The sequence below is a fragment of the Brienomyrus brachyistius genome, unplaced genomic scaffold (genome assembly GCF_023856365.1).
Source record: "Brienomyrus brachyistius isolate T26 unplaced genomic scaffold, BBRACH_0.4 scaffold51, whole genome shotgun sequence".
In the NCBI taxonomy this organism is placed as follows: Eukaryota; Metazoa; Chordata; class Actinopteri; order Osteoglossiformes; family Mormyridae; genus Brienomyrus; species Brienomyrus brachyistius.
The window spans coordinates 1,089,075-1,113,841 of NW_026042326.1; the positions used below are offsets into that span (position 1 = coordinate 1,089,075).

At 44.4% G+C, this 24,767-nt stretch overlaps 1 protein-coding gene across 7 annotated transcripts in view; it reads right to left on the minus strand.

Moving 5' to 3' along the window:
• Window positions 1-15,303, minus strand: part of LOC125723787 (uncharacterized) — a 102,680-nt gene extending 87,377 nt beyond the window's left edge. For 2 of the 7 annotated variants that reach the window (XM_049000558.1, XM_049000559.1), the window contains exons 1-9: window positions 15,073-15,303; window positions 14,482-14,823; window positions 13,768-14,112; window positions 9,605-9,703; window positions 9,272-9,367; window positions 5,874-5,963; window positions 5,283-5,354; window positions 3,599-3,712; window positions 2,918-3,016 (exon numbers count right to left, since the gene is read on the minus strand). In XM_049000558.1, the coding sequence (XP_048856515.1) occupies window positions 2,918-3,016; window positions 3,599-3,712; window positions 5,283-5,354; window positions 5,874-5,963; window positions 9,272-9,367; window positions 9,605-9,703; window positions 13,768-14,112; window positions 14,482-14,823; window positions 15,073-15,133 (1,318 nt within the window). In that variant the 5' untranslated portion in view covers window positions 15,134-15,303. The remainder of the gene's footprint in view (window positions 1-2,917; window positions 3,017-3,598; window positions 3,713-5,282; window positions 5,355-5,873; window positions 5,964-9,271; window positions 9,368-9,604; window positions 9,704-13,767; window positions 14,113-14,481; window positions 14,824-15,072) is intronic. The other 5 variants (XM_049000563.1, XM_049000557.1, XM_049000555.1 and 2 more) reach the window with 5 other exon arrangements.
• Window positions 15,304-24,767: the final 9,464 nt, after the last annotated feature.

Here is a 24,767-nt window from a genome sequence, read left to right on the forward strand (position 1 = left end):
TGCTTAGCCTCCCCCACCTGCAACTCCAGCAATTAGGTTTGGAGCTCTTTAAGGTTAAGCTCTCCTCCTTCTCTTCCTCATCCTTGGCCCCCTGTAGGTGGTGTATCACATGCCTATCCCACACGTGGGAGTCTGCACCTAGTAAGTCTGGGTTGTCCAGGATCGCAGCCCGCACCCCCTCTGGAACCCCCTCCATTACAGCCCGCTGGAACCATTATCGCTGTACCCCCTCCTGTCCGGGGTGACACCCCGTTTCACTGCATCCAATCCTCCTTTCACTTATCCAGGTATTCCCTGGGGTGCATGGTTTTATCCCACGCCAGCTTCAGGATGCCTGCTCTAGTTGGAGGAGGAAACATTTCTCTAATGGCGTTCCCAATGCGTAGTACTACAGCTGTTAAGCTAATGTCATCAGGATGCGTCAGTGTCCCTGCCCTCTTACCTTGTAATGACACGCACCCTCGCTCTCTCCCTCTTCATCGAGGGCAAAGCCCTGAGCCCTCACCCTTTCCTCGAAGAGTGAGGTTTCCCATTTTAGTGCCACCTCTATTCTGGCTATCCGCTCCTCTAACTGGTCCGCAAGGGCTCTGTCCTCTGGGTCGTCCTTCCATACCCCCATAACGTGACCCCACATTTCCACCTTTCTACCATCCTCTTGTTTCCCTGCTTTGGTCCCTGCCCACCGACCGGGCGAATCTACTCCCCCTTGTTTCTCTAACTGCTCTCTCCTTACTCAAGCTTCCAATGCCACCTGGTCCTGTCTGCCTTTTCCTTTTTCCTCATCATCCCCGCCTGATGCCTCTGACTAGCCGCCTTGTCCCTAAGAATAGCGTGCTCCCTTTTTTTTTTCTATGTCACAGTAACTCGCCCAAGGACTGTCTATCTTCTGGCTGATACCCCGCGCCCCGAACCACAGTACACATCCTGTCTTTTGCTGTGGCTACCGCCCTATCTCTCTCCTTCTCCTTTGCTGCCTTTGACACCGCTACTCCTATGACTTGCATTTGCCTTGATAGGGGCTTCCATGCCCCTTTCTTGACTGGAGGAGCCAGGCCCCCGTTGACCACTTTCCTATGGAATTCCTCATACATTCTGGCTCGTCCATCTCCCTTTGCAAAACCGTACACTCGGGGCTAGGGTTAATCCAACCACACTTTCTACACCCGCTTTCCACCCGGGTGGAATATCCAACTAACACACACCACCAATACATAGACTGACACGCAACACAAGATAACACAAAATGACACTATTACACTTTTTGGTACTTTGAGACCCCTGGTCTCGGGACTCCAACCCGGTGCTTTGAGGATTTTAACCTCGGGACTCCAACCCGGTGCTTTGAGCATTTTAACCTCGGGACTCCAACCCGGTGCTTTGAGGGCTCTATACCTCGGGACTCCAACCCGTTTTAGAGAGGCGGAACCTTATTCCTCTAGCCAAACTAGCATTTGGGGGTCCTGAATTCCCCGGGACTCACTGGGACCCTAACCCAGTGTTTCTATTCGCTCGTCAGCGAATAGTGGGGCTGCCACACCAAGGACACCACAGTGGGACTCTAACCCACCGTCCTGGGACTCCAACCCAGCCTTAATATTATTTTACCCAACCTCATCCGCCGCCTCAATTTACTGACGGCCCTGATGGACACTTCGGACTACTTTATTTAGCATAGCCAATGTGCAGATTTTGATATAACAGGCTCTGCTTACCTTTTGTTAGTGGCGCCTGCAGCCTTCCGTGCCCACTCAGGTCTCATCTGGTATTTGCCAAATGCCAACCTCTATCTCATCCCTGACGAGCCCCCAAATTGTTGGAGTACGCCGACTCCACCGGGTCCGTAGATGAGAAGAGATCACCCGGAGGTGTGGATGAGTCGTCCAATAACCTTTATTCCAACAGATCGATCTGGGAACCCTGCGACGCACCGTAACCTCCACAGAGTTCGACTTCCTTGTTGTTCATTGTTTGTCTTATACCCCTTCTATAAGCAGCCCCCGCCCCTGTCCGTACTTTTCCACTTTCTGGCAATTTCGCCTTATCTGGGCAACATGTAGTTCTGTATGTCCGTAGTTATTGTGTCACCTGTATATCATTTGCCTTGCAACTGTCACCGCAGCCTGCGTCAATAGATTAACTTTGGTGCGCACAGAGCCTCCCTATATGTCCTTGGTCCCCTGCAGATATCGCTCTCCACAACACACATGATCTCAATCAATTTTATCCAATAACTGGAGTATTTACTTTAAAATTATGTTGAAAAAACAAAATTGCGATTTACTGCATTTATTTTAGCAGCACAACAATTGGGGTCTGTGTTATTCTGATTCATTAGTCAATCATCTCACTTTAACATAGTTGAGGGCGAATTAGTCAGGACATGCTTTGGTCTGGCTCCAGAGTAGGGCCAGTCTGACGTGTTTTCAGAGCGGCAATTTATGCATACATGCACGGTCCAATTCATGAATTTATGCCAAAACTTCCTGCAAGGGATGTCTTCAACATTATGTTATTTTGATAAGATATTCATCTTAAAATTTACATTAGAAAAGTGCTTAGGTTCTTACAATAATTTCATTGCTTCAAAGGCATTTGAAATAGCAATTACTTTGAAAATGTGTATTAGCCTAAAAAACTATGAAATGTAGTTTTTTAAATGTTCAAATGGTGATTCCCATTTAGTCACATCAGTTACTAATAGAAAAAAAGCAAATAGGCGGTTACATTTTTGATAAATAGTAATGTCAAATTGGAACCGTGATGTAGACTTGAAACTAGACTGACTCTAATTTTGTCATTGTGTCATCTCTGTCTTTTACATTACAATATAGAAAATAAGCTCCTCTACATAATGCCTTTTTAGATATCTTCAGATTGTAAAACAAACAGATATTTATGAACATGGAAACATACTTACTTGCAAATGAAATATAGATAATCAGAAGAACAGCTATGCCGCCCAGCACTTTCTTAATTGTGCTCAGTGTTATGTTCCCCTGAAGAAAAATGTAGCCAACTGAAATGAGGTAAGAACAGGATTAGGCTACGGGAAGTTCATGCTAGGCATATGTACATACTGTAGGTTAGGGTGTGTCCAGATCATAGAAGTGTAAGATGGGACATCTGAAACTACCCTAGTTTACGGTGTAAATGTAGACTAGTGGGGTCTGAATGAAAGATCTAAGGATCTATGAATTTGCAGTAGTTAACAAAGTCACTTGTATCTGTACATCTCCATACAGATTCTCATTTCTCAAGTTAACCTAATTGGATGGGAGAATGATATCATATGGTTGACATGATGTATCAAGAGTATACATATGTGGGTAATTATTATGTTCGGGGGGGGGGGGGGGGGGGTCCAGAATTAACCACAGGTGACCAGGTTTACATTACAAGCCTCATTGCTTAATTCCAATTTTTTTGGAACCACATTGTCCACAGAGTTTGGATCTGATTTCCCTATTTTGACGATTCACATTCATAATTGCAAGTGACCTGAATCATTAGTTTTTCAGGGTTATTTAATTGTGTTTTACATCTGTTTAAAGAAACATTTCTGTAGCTAATTCTGCCCCTGACCACTAAAAGTACTTACCTTGCAAAGAAACTATAAAGATCATTGTAGCTATAAATACACCAACAACATATCCAAATGCTACTTTCACAGCGGTATATGTGGAATAATTTGTTGTAAACTCAATGATTGCAACTGAAAAGAAGTAAGAGCAGAGTCAGTCATGACAAAATACATGGCACAAAAACAGATGCTCAGTGGTCCTATATAATGCAGTTTAAAATGGGTTATAAAAGTAATGCTTCTTATTCAATGCTACAAATTATACTTTCAAACACCTATAGAGTGACTGTAAGTAAGAAATAGTTGGATAATCCACTTACACAAGGTATAGAGAGTATTTGTAGTATTTCAACAGTTATTAGTTGACAGTCAACAATTCATATAACATCGACTGAGCAGTTAAATTCAATTAAATTATTTTAGAAATATAAAGGCATGTTCATGATGTCACGTTCAGCGTGACTGGGTGATCGCTCGGACAGGCAGGCTGGCAAGGATCGAGCAAACAGGCAGAATACGGGGCAAAACAAGGGGTTTAATCAAAAGACGGGGATCAGGATACATCAGACGCCAACTAACATCAATGACAGACATCGAACTCTGATAAGACAAGGACTCAAATAGACAGGACTGATTGAAAGTAAACGGACACAGCTGGGTACAATCAGGGAAGCACACGTGGGTAAGCAGGGGGAGTGGCACACATGAGGAGCGGACAAGCCGGGCATGACACATGATTTATATGTTTCATGAATTATATGAGGGGAGGCATGGTGGTGCAGTGGTTAGCACTGTTGCCTCACACCTCTGGGACCCGGGTTTGAGTCTCCGCCTGGGTCACATGTGTGTGGAGTTTGCATGTTCTCCCCATGTCGTCGTGGGGTTTCCTCCGGGTACTCCGGTTTCCCCCCACAGTCCAAAAACATGCTGAGGCTGATTGGAGTTGCTAAATTGCCCATAGGTGCGCATGTGTGAGTGAATGGTGTGTGAGTGTACCCTGCGATGGGCTGCCCCCCCATCCTGGGTTGTTCCCTGCCTCGTGCCCATTGCTTCCGGGATAGGCTCTGGACCCCCCGCGACCCAGTAGGATAAGCGGTTTGGAAAATGGATGGATGGATGGATGGAATTATATGAATTCTTCATATCCTTCTAATACGAGGTCCTGCGTCGCTTGTGTGAAAAGGTGTGCCCTTTCTTTCGTCATTTTTTTTGGAGCCTTTCAAAGACTTGCTGATCATGTTTTTTAAACTCGATATATATGGGTTTTTCAATCAGCTCGGGCACGCACAATCATTTCGGATGAATGGATCCAGCAAGACTAATCTACTACACAGCTGTCTTTGAAAAAACGACTTTTCCCAGATGAGTTTCACCGGCATTAACACATCCAAGATGAGGCGTCTGATCTCACATGATTTAAGCGACGTACGGAAAATATCCCCCACTACTGGTGAACCGATTAGCTAATTTTGTTCTAATTCTGATGTCTTTGTTTTAATAAGTGTTGTTCTTCACCTTTTTTAATTTTATAGGGCCCTGGTGTCTCCAATGGGAACCGAGCCCTGATTTTAAAGCCTGTAGTCATGAAGCACAACAGGCATGCGGATGTCTGTTGCTATAGATGCACCGCAGCATATTTTACCAGTTACTGCTGGTTTATTCTTGTTTTAGTGCTGCCTAGTAAGCACACTTAAAAACTTACATGTGCATATATAAATGATAAAGATTCCACTTCCTAGTCTGTGAGCCCGATCTTTAATCGTCCTTGCTATACCTGTAAAACAGGGAGTTTTATAATGAAATTATGCAGGAATGTCATATCCCGCACTTAACTTATCACGGGTCACCTAATTACCCCTAATTAATGGTAAAACAATTAGTGCTGTCAGAGAGCTTTCAAATTTACATTTCCATCCATTAAAGGTTTCATCAAAACATGTATCAATCACATCTAATAAAAAATATAACAGCTTAAGACATACAAAACATTTTCTGTTGCAATTAAAATTTTTGTTTAAATGATTTGATAGTAATTATTTAATAATAATCTTACTCTGCAACACAGAAATAGAGAAATGCAGGGTGGCCCACATAAATTAGCCCCACACATAAATTCTATTTGTTAAAATGTAGGGGTACTTACAGTATGTGGGTCACCCTGTGTTAATTCTTCTGCATTTCTTACGTTAAATTTTCGCCATTTTCTTAGTAAACACATTGCTTGTCAGCATTTATCAGTGTATGCAGGAAATATAAGGAAACCATGGAAACAAATGAAAGTATGTAAACATACCAGTAAATAAATCTTTTGGCATCAAATGAAACAACATGAGGACATTCAGCAGACTGATGGCGGTACAAGTAACAGCCTCTTCTGTGGATCCTGAGAAGAAAATTGTCATATTAGGCAACATTGAGGGAAACTTTTCCTATTACAATATCTACAGACACATCAAAAAATTGTTCTCTAGTCCAGCATGCCAGTTTTTCCTGTTTGAATCTCTTTTCAAAATTTTCATCTGCTGAATGTTCCGGTAGATTTTGCTTTATCTACAATAGACAGTTTGTTGGTCTTTGTTTTAGAAGCATGTATAACACATGGGTAACCTACGCTCTGACAGTGCTGCAGAGTTAACCTTCCCTGCCTGGGGAATACGAATTTCAAATATTTTTCATATTCTCAATGTGTCACGATCGGGTTCGCGGGAAGCGGCGATCGTGCAGGTCGGCAGGTAAGGAGAGGCAGGCAGGCAGGCAGTGATCAGGGCTAAACTGGGGTTTATTACGACGGGACAGGAGCTGGAAACACACACACCACACCGAATCCACAATGACGGACAAGGGGAACAGGTCAGACCAGGACTTAAATACACAAAGACTAAGCAAAGGAAGCGGACAAAGCTGGAGACGATCAGGGAAGCACACGTGGGTAATCAGGGGGCGTGGCACACACGAGGAGCGGACGAGCCAGGCATCACACAATGGTCAATGGAATCTATTTTTTAACCTCCTTCACATTAACCATGAGCATGTCTCAGGTATGGAATTTTACATAGAAACGTAGGACTTGAGGTAACCTCGTTTCACCCCATACAGTGTTACGCCCGAATAATGCTTGTGGAAGTACCCTACTGGATAAAATAACATCATGCAGCAAAATAAATAAATAGATAGATAGCTAAATAAATAAATAATCATGAACTTTTCTGTGCACTTCTATGGGTTCATTACAGTAACTAATCAATAGGATTCATGAGTGGAACATAGCCTTCAGCCAAAATAAATAAATAAATAATGCGGTAAAAAAAGTTTAAGAACAAAACAAACTGAAATATCAGTTTATTCGAGCGATAATGATGACAATGTGAACTGTTAAGATATTGATACAGACAGCAAAACTGAAACCTGTTTGGTAGCTTCTGACCTGCCCAATACCAGGTTACCCCAGTTTAAAGGTACCTGTTCATCATGATTATCTAGACTATTCATGACTGTTTGTTCATGACAGTCTGGTGGAGAAAACAGCTGGTGAAATAAACTGCTATGATGAACAGTGTTGGAAAAGTCAAATAAAACCATTTTCATGTGACAATAATTGGCAGCCTGTCACTGCGAATGACATGTGGCCTTCAGGTACTGCCTCAGGTAAGTGGCTAAATCAGTACAGCAATAGCTCCACAAACCAGATGCTGTGGACACCCATTTTTTTCAAAGCTATGAATGTTGTTTTTGACTCATTAAGAAACACCTGCATTTCACTGACAACAAAGACTATGTTAACGTCTATGTTAAAGTCATCTGTGTGTACATATATTTTTTATATTCTAGACAATCATGATGACTGTCAAGGGGGAGGAATACTTTTGCAAGTCGCTGTATTACTGCCCCCTCATCATTTTCCAAGACAGTAGCAGGCCAGCACTGTAGGTTTCACCTTTCACAGTTGGTTGGTTTGGGCTACTGTGTGATGATGGTTTGCGTATGTAGCATAATTGTTAATTTGAATTATTCAACATATACCACTGTGAAAGTAGCATTTGGATACGTTGAATAATTTGAATTTCTTCAGATAATAAATTACATCACCACATGATAATAATTTGAATGCCTTTATAGAAGGAGTTTCCCAGCCCTAGCCTACAATGACACAATGGGCAGCATCAAACATGCAAATGAGGTACTTACATTGTACACGCACAAGCGACAAAAATGTTTGCTTGAACAGTGCCTAAGGAACACATTTGTCCTATACAAGAAGAATGCTGAAAAGCTATAAGGCGGCTGGCCCCCCATCCTGGGTTGTTTCCTGCTTCATGCCCAATGCTTCCGGGATAGGCTCCGGACCCCCCATGACCCAGTAGGATAAGCGGTTTGGAGAATGGATGGATGGATGCTTTGCACAAATTCTCAAATGGTACTTCTCACAACCACATATATAAATCTGCACACCCTTAAGTCAGTTTCTCACAACAGAATGTAATTTCACATTGTTTTCATTAATTTACAAATGATTTAGTTTCAGCTCTCATAGAATTTAGTCCAAAAATCTGTTGTATTAGTCATGTTGCCAAAACGATGCCATAACTGTGATAACATCCCAGCAGATCATATGTGATGTAGATGAAAATATGTGGACAAACAAGCAGGAGCAACAGGACAACCTAAGACACTGTGCGATCCCATGTGTAACTACAGGCTGCATAAAGGTGAGGGCAACAGCAGATAATCAAAAGTCTTACTTTATGACTGCATTAGTAACGTGAGCTGTATGAGCTGTATGAGCTGCACACGTCACACATTTACTAAGGAGATCCCTGGCCCCTCCTGGAGATGTGGCCACCAATTTTCACTATACTTCACTATGTAACCCTGTGAGAGATGGTATTAAGACTTATTTATTTTATGTATCTGCTTCATTGCTTAAATTAAGTTTTTTGTAAATTTGGGTTACCCCAGAATTTAAGGGGTTAAATTCTGTTTCGAGCAGATGTGTCTCTGGTCATGTGAGAGGGGAGGAGAATAACGGCGGGAAAGGAGGGTCGGACAAAGGACCCCGGAGGAGCAAGGTGAAGAGTGTGTGCGCAGGAGACGGACAGTTTCCAGCTACGGAAAAAAAGGGATGGACCGGCTTATCTGAGAGCCTACTCCCAGGAGTTGCCCCGAAGGAGATAATCCGGACAGCGCCCCAAGTTACCGGAGAAGCCTGGGGTTCCTCCGGCACCGAATAAGTGCCGACTCACCGCGCCAAACACAGAAACAGGCCTGCAGCGATTTTTTTTTCCATTTTCCCTTTTTGTCTTATTCCATGGACACAGGGCGGCATGTTTATTTTTGTGCTTTTGAAATACTCAGTTATTTGTAATCATTGGGGTTGGGATATGTATCTATATTGCTTTGCTTGATATATATATATATATATATATATATATATATATATATATATATATTTTTTTATTTTTTTTTTTTTCTGTTTTTATTAACTTCAGGGTGTTTGCATTCAGTCAATTGTTAACTGTGTTATCTTAGAGTTTTGGATGGTAAGGAGGGCGACAGAAACAACAAGCCGGTGTGGGACGCACCCAGGGCCCCTTTCCTATAATTGCAGTGTGCGGGGAAAGGGTGCTACACTTATAAATACTGCCACCCTATTGTACATAAATCAGTTAGTATATCCACATTTTATAAACTCACCTTCAGTTACACCCCACAGGATGAACGCTATGAAAACCATGAAGGATGGAACTGTGATGTATAAACAGTGATACAACACAGGTTGTTTGCATTCACCTATAAACAAAAAGTATACAAAAAATTAACCACATACTATTTAACATCACATGAGAGTTCATTCAAACTTCAACATTTGCATTTAGCAAGTGAGCCCCTCCAGCATAAGTGGTAATTAGAAACTGAGTCAATTTTAAATGATAGTAGAGAGATTCCATAGTAATTCAGCTGATCTTTGACCTGTGCTTCACTGGCTGAATTTGGAATTAAGGCCAAATATGAATTAAAGTCACTTACCTGGTAGTTTTAAATGCCTTAGAGAGAAAGCTGTGATTAGCACTACAGGCGTAACAGCAAAACACAGCACTAAAATCAACCAGTGCAGGGATGAATAGCCTAAAAAAAAAATCAAATTTCATTAAGCATTTTTCAAAAACACATGTTGCTTAGCATACTGTACTTTAACTGACACAAAAGGCATGCAACATGAGCATAAGCAACTCATGCAACCCGTCAATTCATTTCCTAAACTAAAGCACAAATCTTCACCTTCCTCAGATGGGTGTTATTTCAGAGATATTTTTACCTCATACTGAAAAAAGACACTTTAGTACCCAAAGGAAAATGATTTTAAGTGTATTTTGACATAGTGAGAGAATCCTCAAGATCAGGGGACACAAAAACAGAGCAAATGGATAACAGGAATGATAGACACAAATCAGTCGGTAACAAAAGCTAAGGTCAGGAAGCCAGAATATCTGTCCTAGAACTAAGCAGTAAAGCAGACATCAAAGAAGTGGCATTCAAACTGAACAGGAAGGGTAGCAGGGAAAAACATCCTCACTAAACCCAAAGAAGGAGCAGCAGGCACACAGGGAGCAATCAAGACCGTTCAGTAGAAGCTCATAACAACAGCACAGTGCAATTCAGTGTGGAAACCAGAAAGAGGAGTGCGACAGAACTGAGCTAATACTCAGGAGAGGAACACCTGACAAAGGGAAGTAGCTCAGTCCAGCCTCAGAGTTATGTACAATTATTAACAGTAACTGCACTTTATTCCAGTGAAATTCATTCTGCAGTTCTAACATGAAGTAAAAATAAAAAAATATGACATGAAATCAACAATGTATCTATTTAAATACAGGATACAATAGAAATATAGTGCTCACAGGAACACTTAGCTCACTAAAATGCTGCAACTTTATTGGTTTTATAATAAAAATCATTTGATTATTTACAAAAATATATCACATTAGAAACAGCCAGAGATGTTAACTAAAAGATTAATTTCATGAAATTAGTTGTAAAAGAGCTTATAAAAAGTGTAAGATCTTTTATAAAGAAATATATGTTCTTTATTTTTTTTAAATTTTACATAAAAATATAGGTAATTTTTTTTTTGCATATTACTTATTTTTAATAGCCTCAAATAGTGGCATGGAATGTCCAAGTTTCTTGGTGCTTTCAGTACTGAGGCTTATCCAGGCTTGTTTTGCCTTCTCTTTCAGCTCAGACTGAAAGAAACCATTACAATGCATTACAAAGGTATTTATAGTGTAGGATCACACATGCACATATCACAGAGATTAAATTCCAGGTGGCCTGAGACAAGGTCTACCCTGGTACGAGAGGTACTTGCTGGCCTAGGCAGCAAAGGGGGGTCCGTGACCCCCCCCCCCACACACACACAGATAACAAGGGAGGCCAACACTCCAATTTTTATTGCCCAAAGATTTAGGGACCTACAGACAGCAGAGTGGACCTCAAGGACAGGGGTCCCTCGACTTGGCACACGACCCCCTTCCTAGACATTCTGCCTTACATACCACTCACCCAACAGACCAACATCTTTAAGAAGGTTTCTTTTAAGTTTGGCTTTTGTATATCTGTATATTTATTTACTCATGACTACTAGTCTCAATATACAGAGTTTGTATGTGTGCTAACTTTCAGAGATTCTTTCTTTGTTTGACAAACCCCCCCTTTCTCTTGCACATTCCTCAGTGGCCTTATCTGATCTTTGTGGCCGTCAGCAAGCTCTTTGTGTTCTACCATCCTACAGTATATTAACAGAACTGAATTAAGGTGTATATTACCCATTCTGGGGAGAAGATCAATTGCAATAATTCAGACCAAGCAAAATATATTGTTCCCAGATGTGCAATTTAATTTGGTATTACCACAGACTAACAGCCACGTCTATCTAAAGGTAAGATGTGCTGTTTGAATGTGAATATGTCTGTATAAAGTGTAACATCTGTTGAGGTGCAACCCAAACCACCTATACCATATACTGATGTGAGTCAGTGACATTCAAGATATAAGTAATTGTTAATAAATTATTATAGACGGTATGAAGTGTGAACCGCTAGGCTGGTATGGCATGTTTGGTATCAAACTGATGGAAAATCACTCCTGATTCCAAATCTGGTCAGTGGTTACCATGAAAATGGATATATCAAAAGTTACACCAACTTAACGAAAATCATCAATAAAGGGGGAATCAGTCTAGTGGTAAATCTCAAAAGGACTGATACAAACCCCCTTCTGAAAGCCCGCCAAATGGATGTTCTTCCATTGGTGCAGGTTTCGAATTCCTGGTCATTCCTATTGATGAACTTTAGAGTATAAAACCTGGCACCTCAGAACAAAACTAGGAGGAGAAACAGAAGACTATCAGCCTGAAGGGAGAGGGGAGAGCAGAAAGACCATCAGCCTGAAGAGATTGGTGGAGAACATCAGCCCAGGAGAAGAGAAGCCCACAAGAAGCCCTCCAGAAGCCTGCCAGTGAAGACCCAGCTGGACAAAGAACTGCAACCGAGACAAAGCTTCACAAGGACAGAGAATCAAAGGGGCTCCACTCCAACAAGTGCTGCAAACGCCGCGCCTCCCTGAGTGCCATCACCCCTCAGCTCATCAGCCTCTGCAACCAACTGCCAAGACCCCCCCACTCTGCAACCAAGTAAACCAACTATCTTTCATTTCTAACAACCTAAGCGGTTCTGTGAACCTGCTATATGACTTTAGGGTCATGTTTCCACAAACTGCTTGCTTTGCAGAACAGTATTTCCCTTTTAAGGTTACTCATTTAAATCTGGTCATTGCATTTCCATAATTACATTGTTTGCGTCTATTCCGTTATTTCGTGTTTATTGTTTGTATTAGGTCTAATGTCTGTCTTATGTTAGTTGTAGGAATAAATGTATGTCTTTTACACAACTTCAGCCTCCGTCATTGAGTGCTCACAATAGTCCCTGCCTCTGTGCGATCTGGCTACTACGCTCTGAAGCCTCAAACTCGCCTGAAATATCGCGAGACTCTCTCTCATCGGCCGTGAGGGGAGCTTCGCTACCGATCGTTTACATTACCTGATGACGCAGCTCGCTGGATGAGCCTTCTAACCCAGGTTATTAAGCGATACTGGTTATTAATGAATCCCATTTAAGTCTCACATTAACAGACTCACAGGGATTCACAATTGAGTTTGGAGGAGCCGACCATTCGGCATAACAATTGGTTAATAATCCGCATTAAATAATAATTAATTAAAAGTTAATTAATTTCAAAGCATATTGGTGGAGATATTCAAATTTACCTGAGCTAATAATTCCTACAATAGTGCATTACAGAGGAGTTTCATAAAGCATTCATTATGTATAATACACATGGCTATGTGTTATGCCTTTTGATAAATACTTATAGGAATGGTTATAATGCTTTATGAATGCATCATTGTTACGAATGTTTATAAATTACTAACAATGTGGCGAAAGTGTTACAAAAAAAAAATACATTTCCGAAGGAATATTCAGTATTTAGGCTTATTTAATTTTGTGTGCATTTAAGCCTCTTAGAGTACAGAACACTCATTATCAGATTCAAAACACTGATGCTCGCATACAAAGCCAAAAATCCTCTGGCACCATCCTACCTAAAGGACCTCATCACACCCCGCACTGCACCACGATCTCTCCGATCCTCCAGCACTGCAAGACTGGTCCCACCTCCCCTCAAGGCACAAGGAAGACACACATCTCGGCTCTTCTCTGTCCTGGCACCTAATTGGTGGAATGAACTCCCCCTAGATGTCCGAACAGCTGAATCCTTGAATGTTTTCAAGCGACGACTCAAAACATTCCTATTTCAGAAATACCTGACGTAGTACTTCAGTACTCTTACTCGGCTCTTCTCTGGTGTGTGTGTGTGTGTTTAAAAAAAAAACAATTCTGCACTTCTCAACGGAGTTTTCAGACAGATGGTATTCATAGCTTGAGCTAGCATCAGAAATTCATCGCAGAGTCTTATGTAAAGCACTTATGTAAGTCGCTCTGGCTAAGGGCGTCTGCCAAATCCTGCAAATGTAAATGTAATCTGTCTATAGCAGACTCTAATAAAAATTAAATCAATCACAAAACATAATGTTGAGAAACATATTAAAACAATTTCCTCTGGTGGCTTACCCAGTGGTGATATCCTGACTGTTGTATTGGCAGAATCAGTATTTGTGTGGACTTCACACATGAAATCTCCATTGTCTTCAGTCCTGACTTTCCACAGTTTCATTGAGAAATTTCCTTTGGGAATTTCCTCAATGAAGAATTCAGCTCTTCCAGAGTATCTCTCAGGCTGAGACTCCGGTCTGATCTCTCCATCATAAAGAAGGACCAAGATGTCATCGTCTGTTTTTCTCCATTCCACATAAAGCTCTGTCACATTAACATGGGTGTCCACAGAGCAGCTAAGAGTCACATCCTCTCCAGCATCTGCATAGACAGCCTGATCTGCACCAGTCACCACCAGTCGCTCTGGAACAAGAACAGGAAGATTCGTAAATCTGATCTTTTTGGTTTTGCCAAAGAGCACAAGATTTTTCATCTCTTGTAGTAATAAATATCAGATTGATTAGGGTGAGTGTGAGCAGTGTGACACGTAGGGCTGTACATATTGTTTAATAAACAATTAGTAAATGTGTTCAGGACCCTTGCAAACAGGTGTGTGATGATACTGAGTGGCTTGGATATATTGAAATATATTGGTGCTTTTTTCATTACTTGGTACTCTACTGTAACTTGCAACATTAAGTCATAAGTGCTGCAAAGCTAAACTCGGACAAACCGGCAATTTTTGAAAATCACCCAGATGACTGGACAGGAGCCTAAGTTGGACTAACTTACCTACTTGCTGTATTGCCACCCGCTTTTCATGGTGTTCCTGCTCTGTATAAACCACACACTTGTACACTCCTGCATCTGCAGTCCTCACACCCTCAAGCAGCAGAGAGAAGTTGCCTTTGGGGATTTCCTGAGAGAAGTGCGCTCTGCCCCTGTATGCGTCCCCCTGTGATTCAGGTCTGCTCTGAGCCCCCTGGAATAGGTGCACGATGGTGTCTGAGTCAGTCCTCCTCCAGTCCACCTCCAGCTCCTCCAAAGGCAGGGGTCTGTCCGCAAGGCAGGGCAGCAGTACAGCTCCTCCCAGCCGGGCTGTTAGAGGACCAGCAGAGCCGAGCAGCTGGAAACCTGCAACAGCAGCACTATATGTAAAATATCTACCATCTACTTTTAGATGGCAAATAATAGACAAATCATCGATTATAAATTATCTACGCATAAGCATATATTTCCACGATAATTAGTACACCAAAGTACTTTTCTTAAAACCGTCTTAATCATGACCCTTAAATATTATATGACCAGCATACGAATACAGTAGGTAAGAGGATGTACTATCATACGAGTTACATGGTACATAATTTGTGTGATACATACCATCAGTGCTAACGACCATCCCGAAAAAGATCAAAGCAAGGACGAGACTTCTGATCTTCATTCCCAGCTGAATAGTTATTCTGATTATGTTCGCAAATTATCGTTTCTATACGACATGAAAAAAAAACGTAATATTTTAAATATAAATACGCTTGCCTTAACACAGTTATATCTCTATAGCTAATGCTGTCTTTCTGACCACACTTTCGGCTTCAGTTTTGATTGTACTTTCACCTATTACCTAACACGCGCCGTTAAACAAAGGGGAGGGAACTTACAAACAAAAATCTTAAATAACCAGCCGGCCCACCTCTACATCGAACGCAGATATTACTATAGCCTTACATCGAGTTACGCCTGATCGAGTCACGTATGATCGCATTTACGTCCAGAGTCCATAGTAAATAATGCACATTAATTAAGAGATGTATAAAAGCGGACGTAGTAGGACATTACTGAGTGTATCATTTTTTTATTATAAAGTGCTGTGATTTTTATGCATTTATTATTTTTCACTGTAGAGTACTATAGTTTGACTCCGGTGGTCCAGCTGTTACGGGACATTCAGGACGCCCGTGTTCCCCCTGCAGCACGCGGATTTGAAATCATGACGTCACCCGCTACGCTGTTCCCGTGCACTCTACTCTTCTAGAGCAGGGGTGGCTAATCTCATCCAGAAAGTGAAAGTGTGTATGCAGGTTTCCTCAAACAGGTAAACATGTTTTGTGTTTCTTGTCTGTCTGTTGCCTGCCGGTCTGTCTGTCAATATACTTTGGATTTGGAATGTATACATATGTTCATTAAAAACGTTTTGATGTGTAAATGGTTAATTTATTTGTGTTTTCATTTACATATGTGATTGAAGTGTTCTCATAATTTTTTTACCTATTTGAGGAACATCTGATTTATATATATTATATGTGGCGAGTGGTGGCGAGTGTAATACTGCCAAATAGCACCAAACAATGGTACCAATAGCCACACGTTAGTCCGACTACGCCACCCCAGGTATTACACCCAGAGAAAGTTCAAATCGCCCTACTCCCGGGCAAAGGCACACTGGTCCGTTCACCCTAAACAGCGGAGAGACGTTGTTCCAAACACACACTTTTATTATACAATAAAACCATAAAAAGATTAATACATCAACCCGAACGCCCAGAGCTTGAAATACCGCCGCGTACCAGCAGCCACTTCTTGCCGATCTAAGGCTGGGCACCGGAACCTAAAACAGCGAAAATCATGCAGCACGAGCGGGAAGGGAAAAAGATATAACCGCAAACCAAACAAAATCACACAAAAAACCCAAAGAAAACACTGCAGTCTAAAAGAAACAAATAAAAAATACAAAACCATTACATTAATACACAATAAAAATCCCATTCAAAACAGAACACCAAATATACCAAACAAAACAAACATAATACAATTAGAACAGAAGAACACAAACCCTTAGAAAGCGGGGGACCAGTCAGACTCTCCAACACCCGCTCACACGCATGTGGGCACACACACCCCCCCGCCCCCAGCTATGGACCCGCTAACGACTCAGCCTGCTATAGGCTGGACAGAGTAGAGACAAACCGAAAGCGCAAAGCGCGAAACGGTGCAAACGTCACTAGGCAGCAGCAATAAGGCAAAGTAAAGCTGAGCCGCCGCTAGGCAGAGCAGGGCACAGTCGCCGCTAGGCAGAGCAGGGCACCGTCGCCGCTAGGCGGAGCAGGGCACAGTCGCCGCTAGGCAGAGCAGGGCACCGTCGCCGCTAGGCGGAGCAGGGCACAGTCGCCGCTAGGCAGAGCAGGGCACCGTCGCCGCTAGGCAGAGCAGGGCACAGTCGCCGCTAGGCAGAGCAGGGCACCGTCGCCGCTAGGCAGAGCAGGGCACAGTCGCCGCTAGGCAGAGCAGTGGTTCCACGCGAGATGAAGCAGCTGTCAACCCCACGCCACAACGCACGGGACCCGGGCTGAACACACCAAGGTAAGATGTCCGCGGATGAACAGGAGATCCAGCAATTAAGGTGACCGCCGAAAAGGAGCCTAGAACATTGGTGCCAGGGTAACTCTTATAGTCCGAGCGCCCTCTCCGATTGGCTACTCCCCTCCAGAACTTAATTAGGTACACACCTCATTTCCTTTCAGCATATTTCAGTATACTGTGAGACAGAATATGAAACACCAGGGTGAACTTTGTGAGTGACAAAGACCAAGATAATAAAACAAGTGAACTACCTCTTCTCAGGAAATACCAAGATAGACAAAGTGACCTTAACATGTCACAGAAGTGAGGACTGCACTCAGCAGAAGAGATCCTGCAAGTCCTACCACCTGCCCTCTGGATCCAATCCCTTCCACAATGCTCCAGGCAATCTCTCAAGACCTTCTCCCCTTCATCACCACTATCAATAATAGCTCCATAACATCTGGTCATGTACCAACGACATTCAAAAAAGCCAGGGTTATTCCCATCCTGAAGAGACCCGCACTGCATCTCTCAGACATCAGCATCTACCGACCGGTTTCACTTCTCTCTTTTCTTTCAAAAATGCTTGAATGCACAGTTTACAATCATCCATCCATTTTCCAAACCGCTTATCCAACTGGGTCGTGGGGGGTCCGGAGCCTATCCCAGAAGCAATGGGCACGAGGCAGGGAACAACCCAGGATGGAGTGCCAGCCCATCGCAGGGCACACTCACACACCAGTCACTCACACATGCACTCCAACTAGCAATTTAGTAACTTCAATTAGCCTCAGCATGTTTTTGGACTGTGGGGGGAAACCGGAGTACCCGGAGGAAACCCCACGACGACATGGGGAGAACATGCAAACTCCACACACATGTAACCCAGGCGGAGACTCAAACCCGGGTCCAAGAGGCAACTGTGCTAACCACTGCACCACCATGCCACCCAGTTTACAATCAGCTGTCTCTCTTTCTCTCTCAGAACAACCTTCATGATCCTAACCAATCTGGCGTCAAAGCAGCACATTCCACAGAGACTGCCCTCTTGGTTGTCACTGAGAAGCTACATGCTGCCAGAGCAGCCAAACTGTCATCAGTCCTCATCCCCCTTTACCACCAGCATTTGACACGGTCAAATACAAGACTCTTTTGTCCAACCTCATGAGTCTTGGAATCCATGACCGTGGTTCGTTTCCTACCTAGAAGGCCGGTCATATCAAGTGACATGGAAAGAATCTCCCAAGGAAGAATCTCTATCCTTGAGTGGGTCATTCTGATTCTCCCGGTAGCCTTTACAGTACCCTGCACCTCATTAAGTTTGGACTCACTAAGTGGGGTACGGGATGTTTTGTGGATCACTGCACACTGAATATAGAACATCTCCCATGTAACAGTGTTCAAAATGAGGATCCACTTCCAGATCCTCACTTTAGTCTGGCTGAAAGGTCATTTCGGCTCCTCCCACCACTCTCTCTTTCGTCTTCCTTGTCCTGCCATTATCTCTCCCTGTTGTCCTCTTTCTCCCACCACTCTCTCTTCCTTGTCCTCTCTCACACCATTTTCTCTCCTTACTCTTCTTTTTCAATTGCCTCTCTCTCTTACGTCTTCCCTTTCCACTCAAGCTTTCTCCCTTTCTTCCTCCTTCTCAATGAACTGTTTAACACCCTAACCTACTCTGGCTCCCTCTGCCCCTTGGCTGGTTGGTCTGGCTCAGTGAGAGTTTGTGTTTAGAGTGTAGAGTTTTGCAAAAATATCCTATAGTTTCAAAGTTTTTTTTCCTTAGGCACTAACTTGAAAGTTTCACATGAGGTCTAAAAATCCAGAGGAATTTCATTATGCACCGCAGGTTATACCTGTGGGGCAGTTCCTTACCACTATCAGGTCTGGGAGATGCCAGGAAGACGACTATAGCTTTTTGGCAGATTTCCTGAACACAGTGCAACTAAATATCACTCTGTTAGACAGAGTGGAACAGCCGATGGGTTTGAACAGAGCAACACCTGACCTTAGAAATACTGAGAAATGGATTATCTTCCACCTTGCAGGCCACATTGTCCACAAAGTCATTGAGTCTGCTAACACTTGTGAAAAATGGAAAATTATAACGGAGCACAATAATGATCCTGCTGGAGACAACAGCTGGAGAAAACTGAGGAAGTATTTAGGACCAAGACTGGTTACTCCCTCATGGAGCTCCCCACAGCAGTGCATATCTCGGAGAAAGAAGCTCAGGTACTCTGCAGAAGGCTTGCTTCATGCTGAGGAGGCCCTCAGCGGCTTGTGAACCTCCCGTGTCAGCCATCGCTTCTGATTAGCCTGTTTGGTGATGTTCCTGGTGTACATCACATCATCAATGCATTTGGTGACAGTCCCTGTTGTGAAAGGTTGCGGAGCGGACGCTGTTTAGTGGGAGTGGATTTGGCCAAAAAAATCAGGGTCAGCGTGAGAATAAGAAAAATAGTTTTAATTTTTAGGGGAAAAAAGAATCACACAATAAGGATCCATTGTCCCAATTCCTAAAGATTAAAAACAACGGTCAAAAACTTCCTAATTACAGCAAGGTTGGGTAATCTCTTAAATGCAGAGAACAAAATCACCCCATTCCCAGAGCCTCTGTGCTCATACACCATAAAAAAAAAAGACTCTCCCCCCACGACTAAACAGCAAACATATATCCGGCGGCCAGCACCATTTACAAACAACGGGGAACACATAACAATCAATTAACTCCTAAACAAACAAAGAGACTCTGAGACACCCGCCCAACTTCTCAACTCTGCAAGTAAACAGATTTCCTTAATGGATGAAAACCCAATCCATCCCTATGTCACCTGAGAAAGGACAATACAGAGGTGGCTTGATCAGGGCCTCCTCTGTCTCCCCCCCTGGCCATAACCCACACGGGCTAGGCCAATTAGGCCCGGAACCAAAGAAATATTCCCTCGTTTCTGCCCGGCACCCTTTAGCTGCTGGCCAGAGCAAACAACCCAAAGACCAAACAATCGACACGGATGGCACTCCCCTCGTGCACAAATACCCCCTTGCGCTCAGGTTTGCGCCCCTACCTAAGCACAATAAACAGGTATGTATATGCACGAAAGTCTGTGTGTGCCTCCTGTATCGGTCTCCTCAAAGGGCTTCCCTGTGCGGTCGCTCCATGACCGTCACACACCCCCCCACCTCTGGTCTCACGCTGGCAGGCGGGAGAGGAAGTCAGCCGTAGCATTGCTCCGCCCCGGGATGTAGTTGATGGTGAAGCGATACGGCTGCATGGACAGGTACCAGCGGGTAATCCGTGCATTGGAGTCCCGCATGCGGTCCATCCATTGCAGCGGCCGATGATCTGTCTCCAGGAGGAACTCGCGGCCCAGGAGGTAGTATCTGAAGGTGTCAAGGGCCCATTTGACCGCCAGGCACTCCTTCTCGACTGTTGAGTATCGCACCTCCCTCGGATACAGTTTACGGCTGATGTACGCCACTGGATGCCTCTGGTCTGGTTCACCCTGGAGAAGCACTGCACCTATACCTGTATCAGAAGCATCAGTCTGCAACACAAATTGTTCTTTAAAATTAGGACAATACAATACCGGCTCATCACACAGCGCATGCTGTATGTCCTCAAAAGCGTTCCTGGCATCTTCAGACCACTGCACCTGGACTGGACAATTCTTACGTGTCAACTCTGTAAGGGCAGCTGCCCTAACAGAAAAATTGGGCACAAATCTTCTATACCATCCAGCCATGCCCAGAAACGACCGCACTTGAGTCTTAGTCTGTGGAAAGGGGCACCTCTGAATAGCCTCAAGCTTCTGCACCTGTGGCTTGATGATCCCCCCACCAATCACATAGCCCAGGTACTCGGCCTCCCTCTTGGCAATGGCACACTTAGCAGGGTTGATGGTAAGACCTGCAGCTGCAATCCTGCCCAAAACATCCTTCACATGGTGGACATGATCTTCCCACGATGCACTGTACACGATGATGTCATCGAGATACGCCGCCGCGTAGCCATTTGTGCCGGCCAACACCTGGTCCATTAATCTCTGAAAGGTTGCGGGAGCTCCATGCAACCCAAATGGCATTTTAGAAAAATGGAAAAGACCCCAGGGGGTCCGAAAAGCAGTTAGTTTCTTGGAAGGGTCACTAAGGGGTACCTGCCAATAACCTTTCGCAAGGTCCAAGGTGGTTACCCAATTGGCATGTCCTAGAGAGTCAATGAGGTCATCAATTCTAGGAGTGGGATATGAATCAAATTTAGAAACCGAATTTAGATACCTGAAGTCAACGCAAAACCGGAGGGTCCCATCTTTCTTGGGTACCAACACTATCGGACTACACCACTCACTCTTCGATCTTTCAATGATGCCCATGGCCAGCATCTGGTCAACCTCCTTCCTCAATCCAGCAAGGAGCCGTTCAGGGATGCGGTAGCTCATGCGTCGAGGTACGGCGCTCTCACATAGGGTGATATGGTGAGTTACTAGCGTGGTATGCCCTGGCTGCTCCTTGAACAGGCCCAGGCCACAAAGACCGTTGATGTCACTTTGCTGAGCCGGGGAGAGATGGCTGAGGTCAAGGGTGCCCCCCGTTGGTAAAGGTAGGTACTGCTCCTCCACCTCATCCTCCTCTGGCACTCGTCGGATCAAAAGTACCTCAGCACCTGAACCTGGTCGTTCCCGCCACTCTTTCAGGAGGTTGATGTGCAAGACCCGTCTGGGGTGCTTTTGCCCTGGCTTAGCAACCTCATAGGTTGTAGACCCCAGCTTCCGAGTGACCTCAAAAGGGCCTTGCCATTTCGCCAACAATTTGCTGGAGTCACTTGGCAACATCACCAGCACTTTGTCACCTTCTACAAAACTCCGAACACGGGCTCTCTGGTCATAATAATACTTTTGACACAGCTGTGCCTGTTCGAGGTTCTGTTGTGCCAGCTCCGCCATACTCTTCAGCCTTTCCCTCATCTGCAACACATATGAGAGGATGTTCTTTGGCTGTGGCAGATCTTCCTCTTGCATCCAGATCTCTTTTAATAATGCCAGGGGTCCCCGCACATCCCGGCCATACAACAACTCAAAAGGTGAAAATCCCGTCGAAGCCTGCGGGACCTCCCGGTATGCAAAGAGAAGATAGGGGAGCCAGTTGTCCCAATCTGCTCCGGTTTCACTAACAAACTTCCGTAACATCTGCTTGAGGGTCTGGTTAAACCGTTCAGTCAGACCATCGGTCTGTGGATGATAGGGTGTAGTCCGTATACCCTTTATCCCTAACAATCCATAAGCCTGCTTAAGGAGCTTGGACATAAAGTTGGACCCTTGATCTGTAATTATAGCCCTAGGAAACCCCACCCTTGAAAACAATTGCACAAGACAAGTGGCTACTGTCCTAGCCTTCACTGTTTTCAAAGCAAAAACCTCAGGGTACCTAGTGGCATAATCTGTGATGACCAACATAAATCTGTTTCCAGCTCTACTGCGCTCAAGGGGGCCTACCACATCCATCCCCAACTGCTCAAAAGGTGTCCCTACTACCGGCAGAGGCTCTAAGGGGACCTTTGGGGCACACCTACTGGCAGTTTTCTGGCATTCGGGACATGTTTTACAGAACTCAGCAATATCTTTGGCCATATTTGGCCAATAAAAATAGCGGCTGACTCGGGAAACTGTCTTCTGTCTGCCTAAATGGCCTGCCCAGGGAATCGAATGGCCTAAGTCAAGGACTACCCCCCTAACTTCCTGAGGCACTACCATCCTTGCCTCTGCACCTCCCACTTTAAACAACACACCATTCTTAATGGCAAACCCCTGTCTGGAAGTCTCTCCTCCATTACCACTGAGTTGCTCTGCCTGAGCCTGCTGATATAATGGGCCAATATCTGCGTCTTGTTGCTGCATTAAGCTCATATCCGGAGGGATCTCTAAAGGAACCTCCAACATTTCGGGGCAAACCTCTCCTTGACCCTGAGCCGCCCCAAATTGAAACTTCTCCTGTCTCCTCTGTCTTTTTGTCTTCCTGGACTTCCCAGGCTGAGCTTCAATGTCTGCATTCTGAAAAGGCAATACAGGAAGCGGTACTTCTTCCTCCCTCTTTTTAGCCATAGCCCTCGTCACTGTCATGTTACACTCACCACTCCCAGGTACTAAATCAAGCAGCAATGGGAAGTCCTGTCCCAAAATCATCTGATATGGCAGGTTATCCACCACCCCAACCTCCAGTAAGTAAGTCTGTCTAAAAACCTGCACATACACCCTGGCAGTTGGATGCATTCTCTCTTCCCCATGAACACACTTCAGTTGGGTCATCACAGAGTAGTTCCTTAACTGGATTGGGACCAAATCAGAAGACACTAAAGACTGCATACTACCAGTATCGACCAGTGCCTTAACCTCCCGCCCATTCAGGACTACAACATGACAATGGAGAGCTACAGGCTTCTTAGGGGAACTAAGCCCAGGCACGGTACATATACAAGATTGGTTGGCTGGATTATTTGGACATTTTGGTTTTATATGACCCTCCTGCCCACACTGATAACACACCAAAGGTTTAGAGCCACTAGTCCTCAATACAGGGCTCTGTTTGACCGGACCACCCCTATCAGCCACAGACTTACCCCCACTGCTGATCTTCATCAAAGGCGGAGACAGCCGGGTGGCCCTATTGGAGATGGACCTGTTGGAATCTCTGTCCCGTCTCCACCGAGCACATGACCAAGACTGGGCCTTCCGTCGGGCAGCCACAAAGACATCTGCCAGCGCAGCAGCATCAGAAGCAGATGCAGGGTTACGCTCCCTAATCCACACCTGGAGTTCTGGAGAGACCAAACGCAGGAACTGTTCTAAAATGATAGTCTCTCCAATCTCCTCTTTGGTGTGGTGTTGTGGTTGGACCCATCTCTGGTACAGGTCCCGCAGCCGGACATACAGCTCCTTTGGGGTCTCTTCTTCGCCCACCTCTGCTCCACGGAACTGCAGTCGGTAAGTCTCCTGGTTGATATCATATTTTGCCAAGATAGCCTCCTTCAATAGTGCATAACTAAGGGCGTCATCCTGGTCCATACTGACATAAGCAGCCCTAGCCTTGCCCGTCAGGAGGGGCGCCAGTCTAACTGCCCAGTCAGTTGTTGGCCACTGACACGCCACCGCGATTCGCTCAAACGTCACTAAATAATGTTCTACATCATCAGTCTCATCCAATCGTTGCAGTCTAGGTTCCCTCTCTATCTGAGTTCTAATTTGGCTACTCGTCTGAGGTGCACTAACCAATGGTGCTGGATGACGTCCCATGGCTGACGTTCTCTCTGGTGGCTCACGTCCACCAGCAGCATTAGCAGCAACCCCAGGATCTGGTGCGGTTCTGACGTGTACCTCCCGCTGTAGGAGGCTAAACTGATGTTGCAACGTCTTCCACCGGGTCTCCTGACGTGCTGCTTCTTGTTCCCACTGAACATCTCGTGCCTGCTGCCATACCATATGGCTACGGAGCATGTCCTGCAGCTGCTGAAGAGAGGAATCTTCAGCCACGCTAGCCATCACAGGCTCAATACCATCCTCCTCTTCCCCTCCAATGGCCATGGTCTCCTGCGGGCCAGATTTCTTCTCTGTGGAGGCACCTTTCTTTGGCGCCATCGCCTCCACCCCAGAAGGCCAATCGATGACAGCGCAGGAGAAAAAAAAAAAAAAAAAAAAAAAAAAAAAAAAAAAAAATACAGCAGAAAATACTGATGCAAAAAAAAA